This window comes from Python bivittatus, unplaced genomic scaffold (assembly GCF_059951505.1).
Source record: "Python bivittatus isolate LINGU-HERP-01145 unplaced genomic scaffold, Pbiv_v1 ctg000560_np1212, whole genome shotgun sequence".
Lineage (NCBI taxonomy): Eukaryota > Metazoa > Chordata > Lepidosauria > Squamata > Pythonidae > Python > Python bivittatus.
This window is the reverse complement of record NW_028277083.1, coordinates 9,509,362-9,533,423: the sequence shown is the minus strand read 5'-3', so window position 1 is coordinate 9,533,423 and position 24,062 is coordinate 9,509,362. Positions and strand designations below refer to the sequence as shown.

Here is a 24,062-nt window from a genome sequence, read left to right as displayed (position 1 = left end):
CTGGCTGCTGAGAGTTCGCAAAGATTTAGGGTTTCTGCTGCTTGAGTAAAACTTCTAGGAGGGAGGAAAATAGCGAGAGAAATCTTTGAGGGTAGCTTGCCTAACTTTATTTATTTGTTTATTTCTTTATATTTGTCACCACCCATCTCCCTGGAAGTGACTCTGGGCGATTTACAGCAAAAGAATAAATATGAATTAAAACACAATATACCCATATTCCTTTGCCATTAGAATGAGAATGTCCTGTTTAATCAAAGACTGGTGGGGGGTGGCATGATTGAATTTTATGTGTACTTTTTGCTAAAAAAAGAAAAAAATGTGGTTAGTGGAAAAAAAAAATAGCAGCAACCACAGACTTTGAGTGTATTTTGAAAGCATTCAGTTTGCATGCTTCCAAACTGTGACTTTGGCGTTATGGTTGGTCACACAGTCAGCCAGATGTTTAGACTGGATTTGGCATTTTTATCCTCCTATCGAGTCCTTCCCAAGGATCTGGGATGGGCAGATGTTTGATGGTGTTAAAGGGATCGTCGCAGGATGGAAGTTCCAAGTAAAGTTGCCTTTTGCAAAAGACTGATGGTGATTTTGTCAAGGCCGATGGTCTTCAAGTGGTGCTCCAGATGTTTTGGGATTGCATCATCATCATCTTCATCATCATCATCATTATTATTATTATTAAAAATCCATCCATCTAGGAATGTCTAAAGCTAGGGGAATATGCAAAGTCAAGGATGAACTAGATGATCTTAGAGCTCTCACCAAGGCAGGCAACCCGAATGATTTTACCATCTTTTTTTCCACTCTCTTCATCCAAGCTTTGTGCCTGCGTAGGGCGATGATTTTCTTTCTCAGCTTATTTATTTTTGTTCCAAAGATTTTAGCCAGTTTCTGGTATTATAGGAGAAGATACATTTTCAGCTTGGCTGGCCAAGGACGCCAAGCTGAGATGGAAACGGCTGCACAAAACCGAAGCAAGGAAAGAGATTCTGCAGCAAAGGCTCAACAGTCTCACCCCCTGTGGCTAAAGAGAAGAGACTTGGTGTTAATGCTGTGTTGAAGCCAACTTCTAACTTCTTTGAGATGCTAAAACGTTCATTTATTGGAATGATGAAAGCATTGCAGTGTTGCATCATCGCAAGGTCTGCCCTTGGGGCATGCATGCATGTCATGACGCACAGAGGGGGTCGTGGAATGATGATGCAATGCTGCTTTCATTGGTCTGACCCTTCTTACATCCCCCTGTGGATGCTGCTGATGACATTGAAAGCATGGTAGGATGTTCCAAAGGCAGCTAGACTCTCACCATTGCTTGGAGCCCTGTTCAGAAGGGTTGAGTTCTGGCAACATTGGGTGAGAACCTGCCTCTTTGGAATGGGTTCTCTGAAGAATGCATCTCCAGGACTTGCCTTCAACCTGGAGCTGTCCATTGGTGGAAGCCTCCCAAGGTGTTCCTGAATCCCTCCCTCCCAAGAAGAAAGTCAACCCAGTGAGACCGTCCCCTTCTTTGAAAGCTACTCTAGGGGGCAGGGGAAATTGACAGGCAGTGTGACTCCAGTTTGCACCAAAGCAATACATTGCAATGAGAAGGACCAGGCAGAATTTCATTGGTTGGTTGGGTCAATGGCTGAGCTTGTTCTTGCAGTGCCACCTTCTGGCCATCTGCTTGACACCACATTGCAGATGACCAGAGCACAGCTCCTACTTCTGCCAAGTGACCTCCAAGTCATAGAAAAGAAGGACTCATTGGCCAGAGTTCTTCTTGGACTGGTTTGCTTTCAGGTCCAATCCAAAGTGTTGGTTGATACCTTTCATACTGTACATGGCTCAGCTCTGGGTTCTTCCAGGACAAATGTTCCTGGTTGGCTTCAACCTACCCCATGCATTCTTCTAGGAAGGGAATGCTGAGTCCCTGCCCCACATAAATTATAGGAGTCTGGAGCCTTGATGATACTCCTTCTCCATGTCCCCTGCCCCCAAGCCTTCTGAAGTATGGAGTATCCCAACCATTGGGCCTTTAATAAGGCATTTGAAGACCTATTTCACTGAGCATTTGGGCATTGATGCTCACCAGATCATCTGACTTAATGTCATTGTATTGTCCCTTTTTAAAATGTTAGTGTTCATTCTCTGTTTTGTTTATTCTTGCAAAGTGGCTTGAGTCAGAAGAGGTTTGCAGAATATACATTTTTGTATAAATAAATTAATAACATTGAGAACAAAATTAGCATGCTGGGGCAGCAGGGAAGTCTTCAGAGAATCATAGAATTGGAAAAGGGTATCCAGGGGAGAGGGAGGTCAAAAAAATCATCTTGTCTCACCACCATCCCCCATGGATGCTTCTGATGCCATAAATCCAGGTCATTGAACCCAACCTCCTCTAAAAGATGTAATCCAAATTAAAGCATCCTTCATAGATGGCTGTCCAGTGTCCACATAGAGATACCTAGTGAAGTGTAGTTCATCTTCTTCGTGGATAATAGGTTTCACTGCTAAACTACCATTAGGAACTTTTTTCTTAGATTCAATCAGAATCTCCTTTCCTGTAACTTGAGCCCATCATTTTGTGTCCTGCCTTCTGGAACAATGGAGAACAGGTCTTGACCATCTTCTGGATAACAATCTTTCAAGAACTTGAAGAGTACACCATTCTGCTTCAGTCTTCTCCAGGCTACAGATTCCTTCCCTCTCTCTTTATACAACTTAGTTTCTAATCATCATCATTGCTTTTTTCTGAAGCTGTCCCCTTTGTCTGAACCCTTCCTAAAATGTGGCCCCCTGATCCAATGCAGTAAAGAGGGCATTTTGCATCTAAGTGAGCAATCAATGATGTTATATTGGATTTGTCTCAGAGTCCTTCAAGAAGCAACCAAACTCATAGGTAACAGAATGTTTATGATTTCTTTGTTATGATCAGATTTCTTTGTTATGATGCAGATTTCTTTGTTATGATCATCTCAGCTAAAATGCACACAGCAAGTAGAAAGTTACATTGTTCCAGTAAGATAGATTTACCTTCTCACTGGAGTAGCAGTGTTGGCTCCTCTAGTAACACAGGGACAAAAGATCATGCAATTTTTCCTGGTCTGGTGGTGGTTCCAGGAACTTGGAAGTTGGAAGTACAATCAGCAGACAGTTGAGGATGGTTGGGCGTCCTACTCTATGGAAGATGGAAGATAATCCTCTATTGGAAGGGCTTTAAAGGACAGTCCTCGCAGTCTGATTAGAAGGCTGTCCAGTACAAAAAGATAGAGATGCCTTCAACTCAACTCCAATCCAACCATATTCTTTTCTTGACAACAGTACAGAATGCACTTACTATTGCCTTCTTCCAGATTTTGTTGTTGTTGTTGTTCAACTTCCCACTCTAACCCAGAGCCCTGGGACTTGATAGTCTCCCATCCAGACTGACCTTGCTTTGCTTCCAAGCCCAAACAAGATCAACCAAGTGCTTCGACCTACTGAAATGGTAGCCACTACTTCTATAGGTGTATCAAATTCATGTGCAAATTTGATACACCTTTATATGCACATTTTTCTCCTCTTGCCTGCCTTTGAGGTAAGACAGAAAGGGCCCTACTATCAGCAGTATCCATTGTCTCGATGGCTTGTAGTGAGATCAGAAAGGTGGGGGTGAAAGGCAAGGCATAGATGCTGAAGTCCAGACATAACCCCTTCCCCAAGTTTTATTGACTGAAGACCAAGGAGAAAGGTCCTAAGGCCTTCTAAAAGGCAAAATTGGGTTAACATGGAGATAGTGATTTACAGTATGCGAAACAGGGGTCACCCCTCCCTCATCAGTGGCGACTGTTGGATTGCATGTGGTAATCCCAGGAAAATGAAAGGTTAAAGGTTAAGGGTCAGAGGGAAGGGACCCTCTTTTGTGCTTTCTTGAGCTCCCCTTTGTTTGGCAGGGCTATTGGTATTCTGGTGGGAACTCCATCAGTGGAAGGCAATCAGGGTGAATCTGCATAAAACCCTCCCACTGACTGAATATGTGTGTGCGTGTGCATGTGGTTGTTGCTAAGACTCTCCATAAAATTCCCCTTTCCATGGAGTTATGAATGCATTGGGGATACAACATGCATAATGCATAGTGGAGATGTTCCATGGGCCTCAGGTTGCTGGGGAAAGTGGACCTGCCCTATCAAAACTCTGTGAGTTGGCTTTTGCTGCAGAAGCGAAACAAACTCCAAAAATATGACCAATTCAGTATAAATTCATCGTTTTTTAAAAAGTGTTCCACTTTAAGCAAAACTAACAATTGATGCCAACTGTATCTTCTTGGGCAGACTTAATTACCCAATTTCCAGGATAATGTCTATAGATCCAGAGCCTCTTTCGCCCGTCCCACCATCCCTACTCTCCAAAAAAGCAAAACCAGCAAAATCACTTATCTGGAATGCTTTCAAAATTCATGTCATGTGAAATTTCAATCTCAAGCTTGGCTCGACCCATTTTCAAGTGCTATTTTCAAAGTGGAACCGATATAATAACTCCTAGCAGATGAAGAACCCAACAATAGGACCTTCTCTATTGTTATAGTTTATTGACAAAGCCCATTATCTGTCACATCTACCTGCCTTTTTTTGCATTTCAGCTTAACAGGACCAGCTCCAGTCTCAGATTTATAATGTTAAAAGGCACAAATGAAAGGAAAGAAGGGTGGGGAGGGAAGAGGAAAACAAGGAAAACTCAGGCACTGATTTCTCGAATTGCAAGCTGCAGGGAGAAGAGTTTGAGAGAGCAAATGTTGCTGCTTAGTTCACTGGTTTTCTGCCTGACAACTGGCAGAAACTGGCAGGCTGGTGGGGTCAATGAAGAGAAAGGAACAGGAAAATGCAGCATCATTCATTGTTTTAGGTTTAGTAAAGTGCAAACAAAAAATCCAGTAAGCCTCTCTGAAGTCTCTATGAAACATTCGTTTTTTAAGACGAAAAGAAAAATAATTCAGCAGGGACAGCTGGCAGAAAACGTTTAGCAGGAGTAGAGAAAGCAGAACTGCACTATCCCGTTTCTCCAAACGTTTGCCACCGAACTCTGTCCCTGGCAATCATGTAGGGACTTGGCTTTCTTCTTCCCCAGCTATGGCCCAGACAAGATACGAATCAAGAACAAGCAGGCTTTCTCGGTGTGCTTCGGTGCTTCCCGTCTTCTTTGCAATGCGGCGTTGAGGAGGGGAACGGATTGCAAAATGAGGAATTAAATCATAATCATGACCACCATTTTCATGCCGTCGATATTTCACCAAAAAAACCCAAACACTTTTTCATACACTCCTCCCCTGAATCCACGCTCCTCTTGCCTCTTTCCACATCGTTCCCATTTTTATCCCCCTTTCCTCCAAATGTACATCTTCCAGCACAGGAAGAATGAACTTTCCATAATAGACCCATTTTTTGCCCACGCTTTTCCTGAACGGACCAATTTTCTTTTCGGGCGCAGCCTCCCTAAAGCGATACATCACCATATGATTGTGATCATTAGGATTGTGTACATGGTTTGAAACACAGAAATCTTTCAAGACAGGCCCCAGAGAAATATGGGGCCAGCTCTTGGGGCCCCTGTAAAATCCCATTTTTGGCAGGTCCACCTGTTTCGATGGCAGCACAGTCCAGCCCCCAGCTTTCTCTCCCATGAGGCTGTCAATCTGAACCCGCGAGGCTTTTCCTTATTTCCGAACGCCGAGATGGGCATCGCTGAAACGACTTCTGGGTTTAAGTTGCTTGGGGAGCTCAGCCAGTCCTCTGAGCCAAAGTAAACATAGCATGGCACTCCGCAACTACTTGAGGAATATGGTTGGGGGGTAGAGGGTGTGGCAGCTGTTTTCGAGATCTGGATCCTCCTGCTTGGCGAAAGGAACGACTGCAGATCCCAGGGATGGTAGACAGCAGAGCCTTTCCCACCAGCAGCGTGGAGTAAAGTTCCACCAGGTTGTGGGTTTGGCACAGATTGGCACTCTTAAAATTTCAGGAAGAGTCTCCTACGGGCTAATTGTTCCTCGCCAGTTCCCCGACGCCGTGCTGGAGAAGAGAGACAGGTTCCAGCTTCACCAGGGATTTTCAGTAGCCTGTGCAAAGGAATAAGAACTTGGGTAATAATTGCCCCATTATTTACAAATTATTTGAACCTGCGATTGGTTAATTGGTTGTGTGAATTAAAAGAAAGAAAAAGAAAGAAAGAAAGAAAGAAAGGAGTGGGGGAATTGGCTGGGCTTATGCGAGGAAGGAAGAAAGCTACTATATAATTACCCCAAAGCATGCAATTAAATTCTTATTAATACCCTCAAAAAGCAGGCACCATTCAGGCCTGTAATTAGTGATTAACATGAGACACAGGAAGACTGAGCTGTAGCAAAACTGGCTCGTGGTTGCAAGGCAAGTTTTTAGCTGTTCTTCCTCTCCGCGACTTGGGAGGGAAAGCGAAGCGTGTGCAAACGACATGCTTAGCAGCAAAGGTTCAAGCACAGTCATGTTAAGGAAGAGAACAGAGACACTCTTGCCAAGCATTTTTTTTTTTCAACTGCCTACAACTGAACTCCCCTTCTGGACTTAGTTGGACCCATTCTCCAAACCCACTCCCCATCGAAGGCTGTTACCCCATACAAAGCTGGCTTAATCACCAGGAACATTCTAGCCGTTTACTGAATCAATGACCAAATACATCTGGCGGTTTTCAGAGCTGGAAAAGACAATCCCTGTTGACTCTAAGTTGACCCTAAGACTTGGCAAGATTTCAAAGGGGTCATACAAGCCCCAAGGGGGTGATATTCTGAATAGTTCTCCTTGATTGAAATTGATTGATTGATTCCATACAGTCAAATCCACTCTTAGTGACCACAAAGGTAGATTTTCTCCATGATGATCTGTCCCTAACCTGGTCTTCAGGTCTTCCAATGGCGCACCCATCGTTGCTCTAACTGAATCCATCCACCTTGCTTTTGGTCATCGTCTTCTCTTTCCTTCCACTTTTCCCAGCATTATAGACTTCTCAAGAGAGCATATGTCTTTACATAACATATCCAAATGTGATGGCCCTTTGTGACTGGTGGGAATGAGAACTCTGGACTGATCTGTTCTATGATCCATTTGTTTGGTTTTTTCGGCTACCTCAAATGCCATCTCCAAACCCAAAGTTCAAAAGCATCAGATTCCTCAAACTACAAAGCAATAGAAATGCTAAAAGAAAAGCTGAGTGATAACATTGAAATTAAATCAAATTAAAGCCTTCCATCATCACAGGAAAACCTCAATACAGTCAATTTTTTTCCTGAATTTTTAGCTACTGAGTCTGATGAAGAATGCCTCAAAACTCAAAAGTTTGCCCACTATTTCCTAAACTTTCAGTTGGCCCTAAAAGTAGTCTTATTTTTGTGTAGAATTTAAAACTTGGGGAATGATGGAGCCCACCTGTTTTTCTTCTCTATTATGACCAAAGTACACAGTTTTTGAGGGCCAGCCTTTGAGTAGTGTAGCACTCCAGAAAGATTTCTTTCTTTATAGCTCACATTTATCAATTGCCCAACTCAAAGCAACTGGGCAGCATACAACTGCAGTCTAAAAACTACAGAAAGCCATACAGGATTTTAGTTGTATGACTTTAGCTTTATAGTCACAATATAATGTTTGAATTTTACATTATTATCATTTAATGTCATGACTGATTCTTTGGATTGCTTATAAGTAAGTGCCATTTTGAGCTAAAGCTAGTAATGTTGTGACTAATTTTGGAGTTTCAGTATTACACCTTTTATGGGTCAATGAGTAAAATAATGGTGGATAGATGGAATTAGTGGATTAATTTGGCGACACTTTTCTGAGGTTTCTTGGGGCTGCATTGAAGGTTTTGAGGAGTGTGGGTGGCCCTTGAGCCTGATCCTGCACACTTCTGCTATACAACATAACAAATCATGAGTCTGCATACTTTCAGAAAGCATCATATTTTCCACTCCTCCCCAACGGTAGAGATCAACATTAGAATCAGCCGTCCTGTCAACTCATCACCTTGTTATCATACAAGGTGTTCCTTTGGCATCTTCAGCAGACGACACAGCCTTGGGGTTAATTTTCTTCGCCTGCTACTCATGGTCATGGTAGAAAGCAAAGAAGGAAGACTTGAACCATCCATAGAAACTTAGGTAATTTTCTGGAACAGCTCTTTTTCTCAGCTCAGCCAAAACAGAGCATGTCTCCAGCACAGGTTCCTTTTGAGAAATAGGAGGGCAAACCAAGACATGGGGAGCTTCTGCTACGTCTGAATGCTTATAGGTATCCAGATGGAGTAAGTTCAGAAAGTAATGGATTTACTGTATTTTCCTTTCTATGGGCAAATTATATGTTCTGTATTCAACCGTTAGATTAGGGTTGCCATACTTGCTGGTTTTGAGGAAGTTCCAGCAGAAAGGCTGTGAAAAGAGCGTCCTCTGTTTGAAGGTATCTTCTGTTTCAATAGCCATGGCCTTGAACTGGATTGGTAAATTGGGAGCCATATCCCAAAAAGTAGGTAGGGGACAGGATCAACCCCTCAGAGATCCAGATGTCATCCTTCCTGATGGCCTTTTCAGAAGCAACGAAGACAAAGCAGTTTCACAGAGCTTTGAATCTGTAATTTTAACCAAAATGTTGCCACCATTTAACTAACGCTGGTGAATTTTATATCACAAACTGGTTCAGTGATTCTACTGGTTATACTCGAAATCTCTGGGAGTCTGGCAGTATAGACATATACCATAAATAAATAAATATTTCATTTAATTTCCATTTGAATGGAATTAAAATAGAATTATACTAATTTCATATCATTAGAATGTGTGTATGCATGAAATTGTTTCTCCATACTGCAACCTTAAAAAGTTAATGAACTTTTGGGGGAGGTTGTTTTGAGCCGATTTCAGCCTCATCATGTCCAGTTATGGTTCATCTCAGCCTCACCAAATCCAACTCTGTGTATTAACATCAAGGGCTGCTCCTTCACACGTCATTCAGAATGGGAAATTCAGATGAATGTATCGAACCTCCATGAAACAGGGAAACAGAACCACGGTTGTCCTGCCCACCCCAAGTCATATTTGTCCCACCTTTAGATCCATCCATGCTTAGCTTTACTCTCAGATCTTTGAATAGGGCAGGAGTTAATTCGAGTTCAGGTTTGGTGATCTACTTTCAGTCGAAGTCTGAAGTTTATCAACTAGGGATCCCATGCAGAATAGAGCCATTCCAGTGCAACTGTTGGTAATGGATAGAGAACTCTTTTGTGACCCTGTAACCATGCTATTTTCTGCACTCTGCCACTCCATTGTTAGAATAAACAGTGACCTTTGTGGTTTCTTCCCTGCCTTCCTCCTCCACATTGTGGATTTTTTTCCAGAACAAAGAGCCATCATTCCATAAAAGCTTTGTGTGATGACGATTCCATAACACATCCCACAGTAAGCTTTCCTGTGACCTTCTAAGGTTGGGATGCCTGCGTGACCTACTTTACAGAGGTTCAGCATTGGAAGGTCTTTTGAAGACAGTCTTCTGAAAGAATTTTTTATTCAAGGGAATGACTGGTCACGCTCCATTATCAAGAAGTCTTCAAAGGAGAACCAGTCGCTTTTGGTTGCTTTTCTTAATTTTTTTAACGTATTTTTTTACATCGTATTTTATCGTACAATCAGATGCACTCGGGAAATACATTATCACCATCTTTGCACAGTAGCATCGTGCTGTGACGTAGAGTGCAGCAATGTTTTCTGGGAAAATATTGGGAAACATTATTTTAGGTGGTGTAAATCTCTCTCAACTTCCAGCACCTTCCCAAACATACCTCTTGCCTTCAGGACCCTCTTCTCTCCAATCTTCTTATCCCTCTACAGTGGCATGGGGGGGGGGGGAAACCATGAGCATTGCAAACAGGGACAACATTTCATGTAAATGATAAGCAGAGCCAGAAGTTAAATCTTGGGATGACACATTAATGAATTTTTCAGCATGCCTGGAAAAACTCTCACTCTGGCCTGGATCTGACCAGGAGCAGGTGGAATGAGGGCAAAGCAAGCCATCAAGCGTTGGTGGAAGACGTCTTGTTTCCATGATCTTTCCATGAGTGTGTTAAAACAGGATCTGGTAGTGATCCCCTCTGAAGGGTCTGTCGCTGCACACATGGATCCACAGGCCCTCGTTTGGTTTCTGGGGCTAATCAAAAGAAGGGGCCAAGGGTCTGCATGGAGGTGGAGAAGAGCAAAATAACTTTAGCAGGTCTCTCCACTGCCTTGTGGCCCTGTTCTCAGTGTTATAACTTGATTGCAGCCAATGCTGTTCATGTTCCATAATAGCTTTGGTGAGGAATAAGAAAGGATCCCCCAGCCCAGGCCAAGATGGGTGGTCTTTGGATGGACTCTGGATAGGGGCCTTGGATGGAACTTGCCATCTGGGGAAGAATCAGGGATTCCTATGGATGGAAAACAGTTCTTCCTACTTTTCGTTACAAGCTTTCATGCCAGGGCTCTAAAGTCAGGCTTTTTGTGGTATGTTCAAATATTTGAACAAGCACCAGGCTGGGTTTAAGAATCTGAACTGGTACCATTCCAGGAGGACATCATCGTATGAGCATTTAAGAGCATGTTGACTAGCCCCCTCTGGATCTTCCCAAAATTGAGTTAACTTCTTTTCCTTCTGCTGCTTTTGGTGGGAAAGATTAGGATAGGATGAAATCGTTTTAATCAGTACAAGAGGCTCTGGGATTTGTTTTAACAGGCTGACTCTCTTTGGACATCACAGCCAGTTACTGGCACAGCCAAATCCTGGATGTTTCAAGTTAATTTTATGGATCAATCCATGGCTCATTGTAATTTTGAATTGTTTGCTTTGAAGAGGATCAAAATATGCCAGATGGTGGATACAGTGTTGAAACCTGTCAACCCCACTAGGTAGATCCAACCAAAAAATCAACTCCACACAAAGGCTAAAACTACCTTTATTGATATTGGCTATAGAAACAAAATCTTGCAAGTCTGACTATGCTTTACTCCCCCCCCCCTTATACTCATGTGAATTAGGGGGGTGTCTGCCCAATTCTATTGGTGCATACCTTCTTGTTGTAGACCTTAGCCACGTTTTACCCCTTGTGGCTTGGATAAGGGTTCTGGCCTATCTCTGTGAAGGTCATTTTCCTTAGTCTCTACCCAACCAAAGACCTGCCCCATGTGCATATAAAAGGGACAGGGCTTAGATTGTGACATCAGGCCTGCCATCTTGCAGATGTTCACCCCGCCCCACAGATGCTCCTAGCTTCTGCATTATGACCATATAAGACAATTGATAATACAGATAAGAAACTCTATAAAATAAAAAAGAGCATTAATCACTGAGCATTTAGTGTAACTTTATGGTTTTTACCAGTTCTGTAAAGACGAATATTGAAGGAGCCAATGTCCTTTTCTTCCTCTAATATCCCAAATCCTGCACTCTGAGGTTCATAGTTGGTGGGACATCTACATCTGGCAATGATGATTACTGCACATTTAATTTTTGGCCCCGATCTGGGAACCATGGGGTGATCTGCAAATGATTGTCTGCAGTAATCCCAGTTTGCTGTATACCTGGAGATCTCAATCTGGGGTTTGGAGACTATATGTGGTCTTTGGAGGTGATCGATGGTGCAGAAAGCAAAATAGCTGGGTGTGGTTTTTCTTGTTTGTTTTTTTATGGACATGATGTTGGAAGAACACTCAATGATGCAAGATTTTGGCATTCTCATTTGAAATTTCACAAGACGTTGAGGCTGTTAGATTTAAGGATCTTGTAAAGATTCGGGGCATTTTTAAAAACTTGGTGTGGGGATGGAGAGGGGGTCATATGTGCTGGGATACCCAGAGGCACAACATTGCTGACTTTGTCTTCTAAGATGATGCTCAATGCTTTCATTGATGGAGTAGTGGTCTGTATAATTTAAAAAGTTGGTTCAAACTTTGTGAAGGAAAGCCTAAGCTGAACCATCATATCCTAACCCTAATCCGGTCATTGGACTGGGCAAGTCTACAGGTCAACCCGCCGCCCCCCAAATTAAATCCCCTCCTTTTCAATGCAATTGGCATGAGAATTCCTACTCACTTCACTGTTTATAGCCAGCCTCTCGCTGTGGGTTGAGAAGTGGACATCCTTTCTCACCTGCTCCACCTCTTCCTTGCAGCCTGTAACTGCAATCTTCATGCCCGCCGTTGCCGTTTCAACATGGAGCTCTACAAACTGTCCGGGCGGAAGAGCGGTGGCGTCTGCCTCAACTGTCGGCACAATACGGCTGGACGGCACTGCCATTACTGCAAAGAGGGCTTCTACCGCGACGTGAACAAAGCAATCACTGATCGCAAGGCCTGCCGAGGTAAGGAACAAGAGGGGTCATCCAGTCTTGGTGCTCAGCAAATGGGTCAAGCATGAGTTGGACTGTGCCTTTGGCAGGCATAATCCATTTGAGCAGAACTGGAACCACGTAGATCAGTGTTTTTCAACTTTGGCCACTTTAAGATGGGTGGACTTCAACTCCCAGAATTCCCCAGCATGCTGGCTGGGGAATTCTGGGAGTTGAAGTCCACCCATCTTAAAGTGTCCACAGTTGAAAAATACTGACTGAGATAATCTCACTAGAAAATCCAAGAGCTGAGATTCAGTAAGATTAACTGAAGAAAATTAGGAACCTATAGCCATTTCAGGAAGTAGGTGGAATTGCGTCCTAGTCCTACAAATTTTGTTGGGTTTCCTTTGTTTCTAGCCTAGTGTTAGTAACTATTTAATTTCTTTTGAGTAAGCTGATCTGTTTGCACCTGTTTTTGCAATGGTCAGGTTTATCTTTAACTTGTTCTTAAGTGACATTGGTAGCCCCAACTCTCCCAGGCCAAGGAACTACCTTTCTTCTGCCATTCAGAGCATCCTGTCTAGACCAATATCCAGTACTGCAAAAACTACAGAAGCGAATATGCACATTTGTCTACCATGAATGGTGCCCTGGGTTGCCTCCTACCCCGCTGTAGGCGTAGGTTGACAGAAGAGCTTTTATCTGTGTGTGCGTCTGTGTGTTTATTTCCACCATATTCAAGGGGCAAATTATGTATCCGAGTTAAAATCAAAGACAAAAAAAAATGAGATCCATTTTTTGCTTTGCGTAGATTCCTCTGTCAGCATAAAATAATTGCTGCACACTTTGTGGCTTGTCTTCCCTTTTGTTTGATATATCTGTTTGCTTTTTAATTCTTTTTTAATTGTAAGCCGCCCAGAGTCGTTGTGGAGTCAGGCGGTCTCGACACTGAAGTATGAAATCCAAATTACATTTGTTTACTTGTTTATTTAGGGAATTGATGTGGCTCCTCATCTTACGTACATTACTCAGGGCAGCTAAGAACATATATATATATAAAGACAAAGACTAGAAGACAGTGGTAGTGATAGATGTAGCAGTGCCAAGTGACAGCAACATCAGGAAGAAGGAGCGTGAAAAGCTGGAGAAGGACCAGGGCCTGAAGGAGGAAATAGAGAGGATGTGGAAAGTCAAGACCAAAGTGGTCCCAGTGGTGGTAGGAGCACTTGGGGCCGTGACTCCTAACCTGGGAGAATGGCTCCAACAGATCCCAGGAACAACTTCAGAGCTCTCTGTGCAGAAGAGTGCAGTGCTAGGAACAGCTCAGATACTGCGCAGGACCCTCCAACTCCCAGGCCTCTAGTAGAGGACCCGAGATTGAGGAAGACACGTACCACCCGTAGGGGTGAGAGGGGAGTTTATTTTATATATAATTATAACTCTGCTTTGTATTTTGTTGAATATATATATATATATTTCAACAAAATACAAAGCAGAGTTCTAAAATCCTAATGCAACAACCGAGGCACCATAACAAGAGTCACAACACAAGCCACACCTATATGGGCTCAACTAACACCTCAGCCCACCACCTAGGGAAAAGCCAAGAAGCCTGGGATTAAATAATGACCAATTTCTTAGATGTATTCTCAGATTTCACCTGTTATACCCTAGTTTTGGGGCTTTCCTTCCTCCAGACATCCCATCATCCTGTTTGGGACTGTCTTGAAAAGTGCTGTGAGAGCAACTCCTTACGAGTGGAGCCACCTGGCCCTGCCAACATCTGCAGGAGGGCAATGTGCTTCTGCTTTATAGGTCAGAAAAGAAACAAGGTTGGCACCAGACTTGAGGGAGCCACTTGAGATAATGTAAGAGGGCAGCCCGCCAACTAGGATTGAAGAAATGAGTGGAGAGCCAATGAGAGTCTCGCTGCTGTTTAGGAGTGCTCTGGTCTCCATGCTGCACACCACCACTGGGTGGGTAAGGACCCCTCTAAGCCCACAGGCCCTCGCCAGCAGCCTCAATATGCCAATCTCCTGCAAGGAAGGGAATGGCTTAATCTGGCACAGCTGAAAAGGTCCTACCAGTCAGTCAGCCAGATGCGATGGGTGGAATTGGGGGCAAAGTTCTTTTTCCTCCTGTCTCCCATCAGGCTCATTTAATTGCCTGTTGAATTTTTCTGGGAGTTTGCATTCAAAAACTTTGGTTGGGCAAAGGGGCCAGCGGAGGAATCCGCTATGCTCTGTGGCAGTGTGCTCTGGTGACTTTGGAGGCACAGAAGGAGTAGAGAGAATGGGACTTGTTATCCTTCAGCAGATCCAGGTTTTGTCAGGAGGTGGACATGGTGGACATGGACAGGGCGGCACATGGTTCCTAGGAAGCTATGTTCCGCACATCCTGTTGCGATTTTAGAAGCACTGGGAATCCTGACCTCAGAACAGATTTTGAGGTCAGGGAATACATTGCAGGGGGAATGTGATGGCTTCCTCTCCACAATAGGAAGCCTTCTTCCATTTTTGAATGTGGAACTCTAGCATACCCTCTAGCTGTGTTCACAATACGCAGAAGTTGGGAGGGGAGATTGTTATATTCGAAGGACTTTCAGTTATCCCTTGAAAAAAAGCCATGTCATTGCTGAACTTGCAAATATTCTCAACAACTTCATAGCATACAGTGCATTCCTCTCATATTACTGTGATCCTGAAAGCTGTTAACATGCCCCAAGGGATGTGCAGGCGTGTCTGTGCATTTCCTAAGGTTGGTCTCCTGGAAGGGGAAAAAGAAAATTAATTGCAACTTTGATTGCCACTTTATCCATTTTGGCTGCCCAATTTGATTACATTGTGATTATCTGTTGTTACTAATTTGTTGAAAAACAGGGATTATTTTTCCCCCATGGAAAAAAACAACAGCAACAGTAGTTTCAAGAGCAATTTTCTGGAACATTTAATTTTCCACCCCACATTGCTCCAGTCAGAACCAGGACCCGTGCCCAGGGACAGCTGCCCCATCAAACAGATGAGGTACATGTTCTCTGACTTGCTAGCCCTATATCCTCCTGATGTATCTAGGTAATGGTATGTGGGAAAGACCTTGGGAGACAGGGTGAAGAGATGCTGCCAAGGGAATGGTCAGATAAGAGGGAGCATAGCCCACAGCTGGATAATGGATGAGGCAAGAGGCTCAGATGGGACTCTCCCTAGTTTCTCAGGCTGTAAAAGAGACGGAGGGAGAACTGCGCTTTCAGACTTGCAAGTTTCTGTCAATGTAGCCTTACAATAAAGTAGAATTAGCTCATCTGGTCATATTTCCTGTCTGGACTACCTGGCAAGACTGACAAACTAGAACAATTCAGGAAGGTGTTTTGTTCTGTGACTCGCTAAGAACAAGTTCCTGGTCTTTGTTACAGGTGATTTGAAGTTTCCCCCCTTTAAAAGTTGGCCTACAGTCTAGTTAGACTTCCATAATAATCGAAACATTAAAAAGTTTCCTTCAAGTTGCACTTGGTTCCAAGTGACTTTATAACAATGGACATGTTATTTTCATGACAACAATATGGGAGTATTTTGCCCTTGCCAGGATGTTTTTTCAACTGGCCAGTGTAGCCTACAGGCCTGAAATTTCCTAGTGGTCTCCTTTCCAAGAGCCAGTCCTTCAAAGTAGACCAGGTCAAGAAACAGGCACAGCAGGGATTCCAGGAATGCTGTTCATTATGGTAGGGCAGAATAGCAGACTCTTGAAAGCCAGTTCAAGTCTCTTTGCCCCACCTTATACCAAATAAAACTTTTAAAAACCTCCTGGTCCTTTCTTACCCAAATGCCCTCAAGAATACCCAGATATGCCTTTCTGTTGCTGCAGTGACCATCATAGATGGTCACCACCTGTTTTAGTTAGGGGTTCCCTGCTCTCTGGACAAAATAGTAAATCTCTCTTCTAATTCTAACATGTAGTGTTTGCTAGAGCATCCTCATGGAGAAGGTGGACCTTAAGAGACTCTTCCTCAATAAGCAATTCAGTCAGGTGTACCAAAAATATGGTCCTAATGTCCAGAAAATTATTACATGGAGAAAGACATTCTTACAGAACTGACCAAAATTCAAACAATGTCTCTGGTGGATCTTCTGGTGGATTCAAGGGGTGGTGTACTAAGACACTGTTCCTGCTGTCAGACCCATCCCTGGGGCTTTAAAAATCCTTTTTTCCTAAACCAGAGAAGATCCTACTTCTCTTTCTCCATCAACCATCACAGCAGCCCACTCTTGCCATTTCTCCCGTCTTCTCTCCCTATGTGAGGATCGTCTGCTGGAGCAAGAGGCCACCTTGGTCCTGGTGTTTCTACCACACCTGGGCCATGCAAGAACAGGCTTAGGCTGTTGGGCAATTGGCTGCACATCTGGATCGACCCTCAGTAGGCAGGCTGTGAATCATACAGGACTACACAAGGCTCGTTGACTCAATCCCTGATGTTCGGAGAGGCTCGTTCGCTAGCAAGTGTGTTTTGTGCGGAGCTTCTGACCATCTCCTGGGTCTGGAAAGTTGGAAAACAGTCTAGGTGACACTTCTCTGAGCCAAGCCAAGCTGGGGGCCTCTGAGCTTTGACTCAAGGCTAATCATAATTCCCAGTCTGGGAAAATCTGATTCATTCCCAGGAAAGTGTCATGGCTGTGACATGGGATCCTTTGCCTGTTTGCCAGCCTTGGCCGTGGCAAGGGTGGGCATCTGTAAATATATAAAGGGGACCTCAGGGCCACCCCTCTTCCTTGCCTCTGAGCCTGGTTCATGCAAAACCCAGCAAGGCTGCCAGGAAACTCTTTTATTTCCCTTCTAGATTTACTGATAACCAATCTCCCAACCTACTCTGGCTTTGTCTCCTCTAACAGGGCAGTCTAGATCAGCCCTATTAAATGCCACAGGAATCGCTTCTAAGCATGTGCATGTCAGATTGGAAGACTGAAACTTGGATAAATTTAGTTAACAGGCAGACTGTGTGGGTGATTGGCTGCAGGAGGAAGAAAAAGCAGAAGCTATTAGTTTACTGTGTAAATTTACCTAGTTTTTTTTTTTAATCGTAACTTGTTCTGTTGGTCTGCTCCAGTTGTTAACTCCCCTTGATATCTGCCTTTTTAACAGATTGTTTTTAGATTTTATTCGCTCGTTGCAAAACTTTTGGGGGTGATGGGGGAACGAGAGGGAATATAAAAATATGTTAAACATAAATATTTTATTTTCACTTGATGCCCATCCTGGTTAGGCAGGAAGATAACAAAGAAACCCTACACCAGATAGTTAAATCTCAAACCGTAGAGTGTTCCTACAGCTATAAGTCTAAAAAATTGGTCTCTGTCAGCTGCATGTTAAAATCTAACTTGGCTAATTGTGTGTGTTGGAATCAAACTCAGATCAAACTTTGGGAAGCATGCCATCAGGGCAGTCCACAGGGAAAGGGTCAAAAAAGTCAAGATGGTAGTTATAACCGTGTGATCAAAGCCCCACTCCCTTTTAATATGCATACCGAAGCAAGTAAAAAGGGGGCGGGGCTTTGGTCACATGTCTGGGGCCACCATCTTGGCTTTTTTGACCTACTTACCCATCCCTCCAAACACCCCTGGTCATTTTCTCACAAAAACTTTATTACAACCAAAGACCAACGTCAAACAATACCATATCTAAAAGGGCTAGAAGTATAAAACTCTAATATAAAAAGCAAAAGATGAGACCAAGTGGGGAAAACAGGCACAGAGGACCCCTCACAGGGAATCCAGGCCTGAGTAAGAATAAGATTAAAATACCATTAAAATTTATATTTTTACAAAACATGCCTTTCTATCCCTCTATAAATAAATAAGGACAGCGGTTCAGAATGCAAGTAAATATCAATGTCCGTACCTAAAACCAGTAAGTAGAAACGCAGTTGCCGAAGGTAGCAAAAGCATCAAGAAATGAAGGACAGAAACTGAAGAGGGAAACTATTTTGCTGACTTCTTGTGGGCCCCAGCATCTTTTATTTATTTATTTACTTACTTACTTATTTACTGATTAATTTATTCAGTTGGTATACCCACCCATCTCAAACAAGTGACTCTGGGCGGCGGGCAATTGTAACCTTCATTAAACCAATTAAAAACACAATATGAATTCCATACATGTTTATTTAATTTTGAGAAATATTATAATCCGTAGGAGTTAGCCTAACCAGGAAATGGGGCCCTTCACGCACTCAGGAGCCCAGGCCCGGGCACATCTTCCTGGTTTTCCTCTGATCCAACAGTAGGCTTTCAATATCCCAAGACCTGAATGCCTGCAGAGTATAATCTCAGTCCTAGCGATGTTTTTCTTTAATCATTATTATTGCTTTTCATTAATAAGCATTGACACTTATTTGGTAGGGGAAGAGCTGGGCTTACACAGTAAAGTTGCTTTCTTTTTACAGCAGCTGCAAATGTTTTGGCCCAGGAAGAAATCCTCTGGCCGTTCCCAGTGGTTCATCACTGGGTGTCCTACAAGAGTTTCGTGTTTCTGTTTGAAGACAGGCCTCATTCTGAGTGCTTTGCAAAAGTCCTTTCTTCATTCTTCCCCAATGGCCTAGAAAAAAAACCCAATCTATCCTAAGGGATTGGACAAAACATGAAGAACGCAGAGAAAAATTCCAATTTTAACTAGCTTCTTGTAAGATACAAGGCAACAGTTCTAGACAGAGGACAGCATGGAGAACCTCCCTGTCACCCAGATTACTAGTTAATGGAGAAGTAATTGTTGTTAATCACCCAGGCGGTGAATTGGCAAGGCTTCACATTCAGGGCTTTCCATATCATTTCATCTCCCCTTAGCCTGAAAAGTTCACGCTCTTTGCTCAAGCACATGGTGATCTTTGTCACCTCGCTATGGCAGCTCCCTTGGAAGGGTGCCCTCTGTTTTTTGAAAACCCATCTGGGAGGGATTGCAACATAGAACTGAGGTCACCTTGAGAAGCTTGGGTTCCAGCAGGAAGATACCACAGGGAGGGGAAGAATATGACTAGCCACCTCCTTGGGAAGAGACGTGGCTTGTGGAGGCCAGGAGATCTGGGGGATGTGCCAGGGTGAAGGGAAATGATATGTTCCTGGAAGAATTTGGCCAACCTAACCCAATAGATAAGGAAGTGAGTGAACAGGGAGCTCAAACTTGTGGCCCCACAACCATCTCCGCTATGCCATCTTCAGGCCCTCAATCCTCCTCCCTCACTTTCTTGCATCCCCTGGAAGTATTAATTGTAGCATCTGGAGCCCGTCCAAATTTGCTCCTGATTGAACAGTTTTAATCAGATAGGAGAAGAAAAGTGTTAAAGGCATGAACGCTGAGCAATCATGCAAACTGCAGTTGAGCTGAATTAGTTTTAAATGGCAAGGAAACAAATTCAAATGTAGGTTTTGTCCTGGCCACACCCCACTGCTTTTCCAAGTGTACCTCTGTTTTAAGCTGGGGGGAACATGGAAGGCAATGGCAGGAACAGAAGATAATTCCAGTGTTGGGTGTGGGCAGGGGCACGCGGGATGGTGGTGCGCCGTGTGGCACATTCACTATCTGCGTCATCCATAATGAACAATGAGGATGTTGGCAGGCTAGAATGTGGTGTGTGGCCGGTGGATCTGTCCACCAACAGTAAGGTGTGGGTGCCCAATTGGACATGGAGGAATTGGCCAAAAATGGGTCATTAAAATGGTTGGCGAAGAACAAAATTACCTTTAATTCCAAAAAATATCTATCGATGAGTTTAAATCAAAACCTGAGAAGGGCCTACACTAGAGCTAGGTTCGAATTACTGGACTCCATGGTCAAATAGGGTCGTTTCCATCATGTGGCTTATGATGAGAGGCTATGTCTCTGTGGGGACCCAGCTATAGAAGATATTGGCCATGTTTTGTTCGACTGCAAACTTTATGACTCACTTAGGCTTAATCATCTGTCTCCTCTGTTGAAAAGAACAGTCCATTGGGACTCCAAATACAGATTATCCTATTTTCTCTCAGGCACAAATATCTTTATTGTGAGTAGGACTGCCAAGTTTGTGGACAAGGCAGCTCAGTTGAGAGCCCGATATATAGAACAGATTGGAGTATGATGTAGGGGGGACGGTCTCACATGAATCTGGCTTATGATATTAGTGATACGTAACTATTTTATAGTAGTATTAAACTCGGTACTATCTCATTTTACTATTATATATTTTAATCTATTATGGATTTCGTGTATTAGATATTTGTTTTGCTTTTGCTGATGTTTCTCCTCCTGGTTGATATGGTTGCAAGACTAATCAATAAAACTGATTGATTGATTGAGTAAGGTGTGGGATCAATCATTACAACAGACACAGAGGACATCATAAAGAACCATGTAGCCAGGAGTTCTCCTTTACAACAAACACGACTCTGTGCCATAGGAGGACAACCCACAGTCAATGAGCTCTCTGTGTGAGATTTGCCCCGTTCGACAGAGAACTCTCGTGACACGTGTGGTTCACAAAGAAGGTTTACTCATGCGTAACGTAGTAGTCACAAGCAAAGCCAGGACTGGCTTGGTACAATTGCATCACTTGTTATATTCCCCCCTTCCCGCGCTTTTTCCCGCCTCGTGATCGCGTTGCGGCTGTGGGCTATTAGGCCCCCCAATGTCCCCCCTGATCGTTCATGATGGCAGGGTCAGTCAGAGTCCATTGTCCTTGATTGCCAGTCCCCCTCCGGCTGGGTTGGTCCCTCCCTGCTACGTGCAGACCCGCGGGTTCTGTGCTGCGTTGCGATCTTGTTTCGCTGCCCTGCGGCCCCGTTCCTTGCTTGCTCGCGCCGTTATCAGTTCATAGTTAAAAGCTTCCGCTGCGGTTTTCCTGTTTAGCTGGCCGCAGGTGGCTCGTTAATTAGCGGCGCTTTCGGTTCCTCTTTTCCCCGCTAGCTACCGCCGGTGGATTCCGCGTGGTCTGGTTGCGAGCTTCCCTGCAACCCCGTGCTTCCCTGAAGCCTCGTGCTGACCGAACCTGACATGCCGCCCCCCTGACGACAACTCCCCCCCCTCGGTCCTATTTCGGCTTCCCGGGGTATTTACTGTAAAAGTCCTGCACTAGCTCCGGCGCCCTTATGTGGGTTTTACTCACCCATTCGCTGTGGGACTTGGGGAAATGTTTCCATTGCACTAGGAGCTGGGTCTGCCCCTTGTGCCTCCGGGCGTCCAGTATCCGGTTGATTTCGAAATGCTGCTCCCCCCCGACCATGATGGGTGGTGGTACTCCCTCCGCCTTGTGCCAGGCGTTCCCCGGCTGGTGCAACTTTAGCAGGCTGCAATGGAACACCGGGTGGATCTTCCCGAGGCTTTTCGGGAGCGTCAGCCTGACGGTCACCGGATTGATGACCTCCGAAATGGGGAACGGTCCCACAAACCTCGGGCTGAGTTTTTTCGATGCTTGGTGCGTCTTTAGGTTTTTGGTTGACAGATACACCTGGTCCCCCACTTTCCACTTTTCCTCGGGGAGCCTCTTGCGGTCCGCGTGCTTCTTGTAGTCGGCTTTGGCTCTTTGCAATGCCGCGTGCGCCGCTCGCCGGGTCTCGTCGATTTGGGCGAACCAGGCGTCCAGGGAGTTGATCTGGGATTCCGGCTGAGGCAGCTCCGGCATGGGGACGAAATCTCTCCCGGTGGCTACTTTGAACGGAGAGAACCCGGTGCTCTTGTGGACGGCGTTGTTGTATGCCACCTCCGCGAATGGTAGTAGCTCCGCCCAATCGTCCTGTTGGTGCCCCACGTAGCAGCGCAGGTACTGTTCGAGCCCCCCGTTCAGGCGTTCCGTGGCTCCGTCCGTCTGCGGGTGCGCCGCGGAGGATAGGGCTTGTTTCGTCCCCACCCGCTTCAGGAACTCCCGCCAGAACCGCGCGATGAAGTTGCCGCCCCGATCGCTGACGATACGTCGAGGTGCGCCGTGGAGTCGGTAGACATGTTGCACGAACAGTCTCGCCAGCCCCTCGGCCGTGGGGACTCGCCGGCACGCTACAAAGTGCGCTTGTTTGGAGAATAAGTCCGTGACCACCCAAATGGCGGTCTTCCCTTACTCTCCGGGAGCTCCACTATGAAGTCCATGGCGACCTCTTGCCAAGGGCCATCGGGTTCCGCTACCGGCTGGAGTAGGCCTCTAGGTTTGCCTTTGGCTCCTTTCGCTGTTGCGCACACTGGGCAACCCCCCGAGTACGCCTCCACGTCCTTCCGGAGCGTGGGCCACCAAAACTGCCACCGGATTAAGTGGAGTGTCTTTACGAAGCCGTAATGCCCCGCGCTCCGGCTGTCGTGGGCTCTCTCCATGACCTCCCGTCGGCAACCCTCGGGCACGTACAGCTTTCCTTCGTGCCACCACAACCCCTCTTGGCCGGTTAGCGCCTCTCGGTTCTGCTTGAGCCAATCGTCCCGCTCCGCCGCCTCCGCGAACCCTTGCCTTACTTCAGACGCCGTGTCCCGTCGCTCCCCCTTGGTCTGGCTTCGGGTCACCGCCTTTGCAGCCAGCCTGCTGGCGGGGATGACGGAGTCCACGATCTCCTCCCGTAGGCTGGCGTGTTGGGGCATGCGAGACAGTCCATCCGCTAAGAAGTTGCGCTTCCCGGGGATGTGTTTCAGTGTGAACCTGAACCTCCCGAAGTATTGGGACCACCGTGCCTGTTTGGGGGATAGCTTACGCGGGGTCTTCAGGGCCTCGAGGTTCTTATGGTCCGTCCACACCTCGAACGGTTCAGTTGCCCCCTCCAGTAGATGCCTCCACGTGGCCAGCGCCCACTTGACCGCGTACGCCTCTTTCTCCCACACCATCCACCTCCTCTCCGTCTCGGTGAATTTGCGGGAGGCGTAGGCGCATGGGTGGATGGCTCCCTCCGGGCTGGGTTGGAGCAGGACTGCTCCCGTTGCCACGTCTGATGCATCCACTTGGATTATAAACCGCCGGTCTGGGTCGGGATGGCGCAGGATCGGCTCCGCGGTGAACCGCTGTTTTAGTTCCTCAAACGCCCCCTGGCATTCTGCAGTCCACGCGAGTGCCATGCTGGGCTTGGGGGGTTTCCCAGTGCCCTTGGTTTTTAGCAGGTCGGTTAGGGGAAGGGCGATTTGGGCGAAGTTCGGGATGAACTGACGATAGAAGTTCGCAAACCCTAGGAAGCTTTGGAGTTGCCTCCGGGTTCGCGGCGCTTCCCAGCCCAGGACATCCCTTACTTTCGCCGGGTCCATCTCAATTCCCCGGCTGGATATTCGGTAGCCGAGGTAGTCTAGTTGCTCTCGATGGAACTCGCATTTCGAGAGCTTTGCGTACAGCTGTGCCTTCAGCAGTCTCTGGAGCACCGTGCGCACCAGGCTCACGTGCTCCGCCAGGGTCTCGGTGTAGATGAGGATGTCGTCCAGGTAGACCAGGACGCCCCGGTAGAGTAGGTCGTGCAGCACCTCATTTATTAGCTGCATAAATACCCCCGGGGCCCCTTTTAATCCGAACGGCATCACGGAAAACTGGTAGCTTCCGAGCGGGGTGTTGAACGCCGTCTTCCACTCATCTTTTGCGCGGATCCTAACTCTGAAGTAGGCTTCGCGCAAGTCCAGTTTTGTGAACACCCTCCCCTTCGACAGATGCGACATCAAGTCCTTCATCAGGGGGAGGGGGTATTTGTACTCCGTGCTGATTGCGTTCAGCCCCCGGTAGTCTACGCACATACGGAGCGAGCCGTCCTTCTTCTCCCGGAATAACACCG

At 45.6% G+C, this 24,062-nt stretch overlaps 1 protein-coding gene across 1 annotated transcript in view; it reads left to right on the top strand.

Moving 5' to 3' along the window:
- Positions 1-24,062, top strand: part of NTN3 (netrin 3) — a 121,616-nt gene that overhangs the window by 40,033 nt on the left and 57,521 nt on the right. Inside the window, exon 3 of the mRNA XM_088148161.1 lies at positions 12,169-12,357. Coding sequence (XP_088004287.1) covers positions 12,169-12,357 — 189 coding nt within the window. The remainder of the gene's footprint in view (positions 1-12,168; positions 12,358-24,062) is intronic.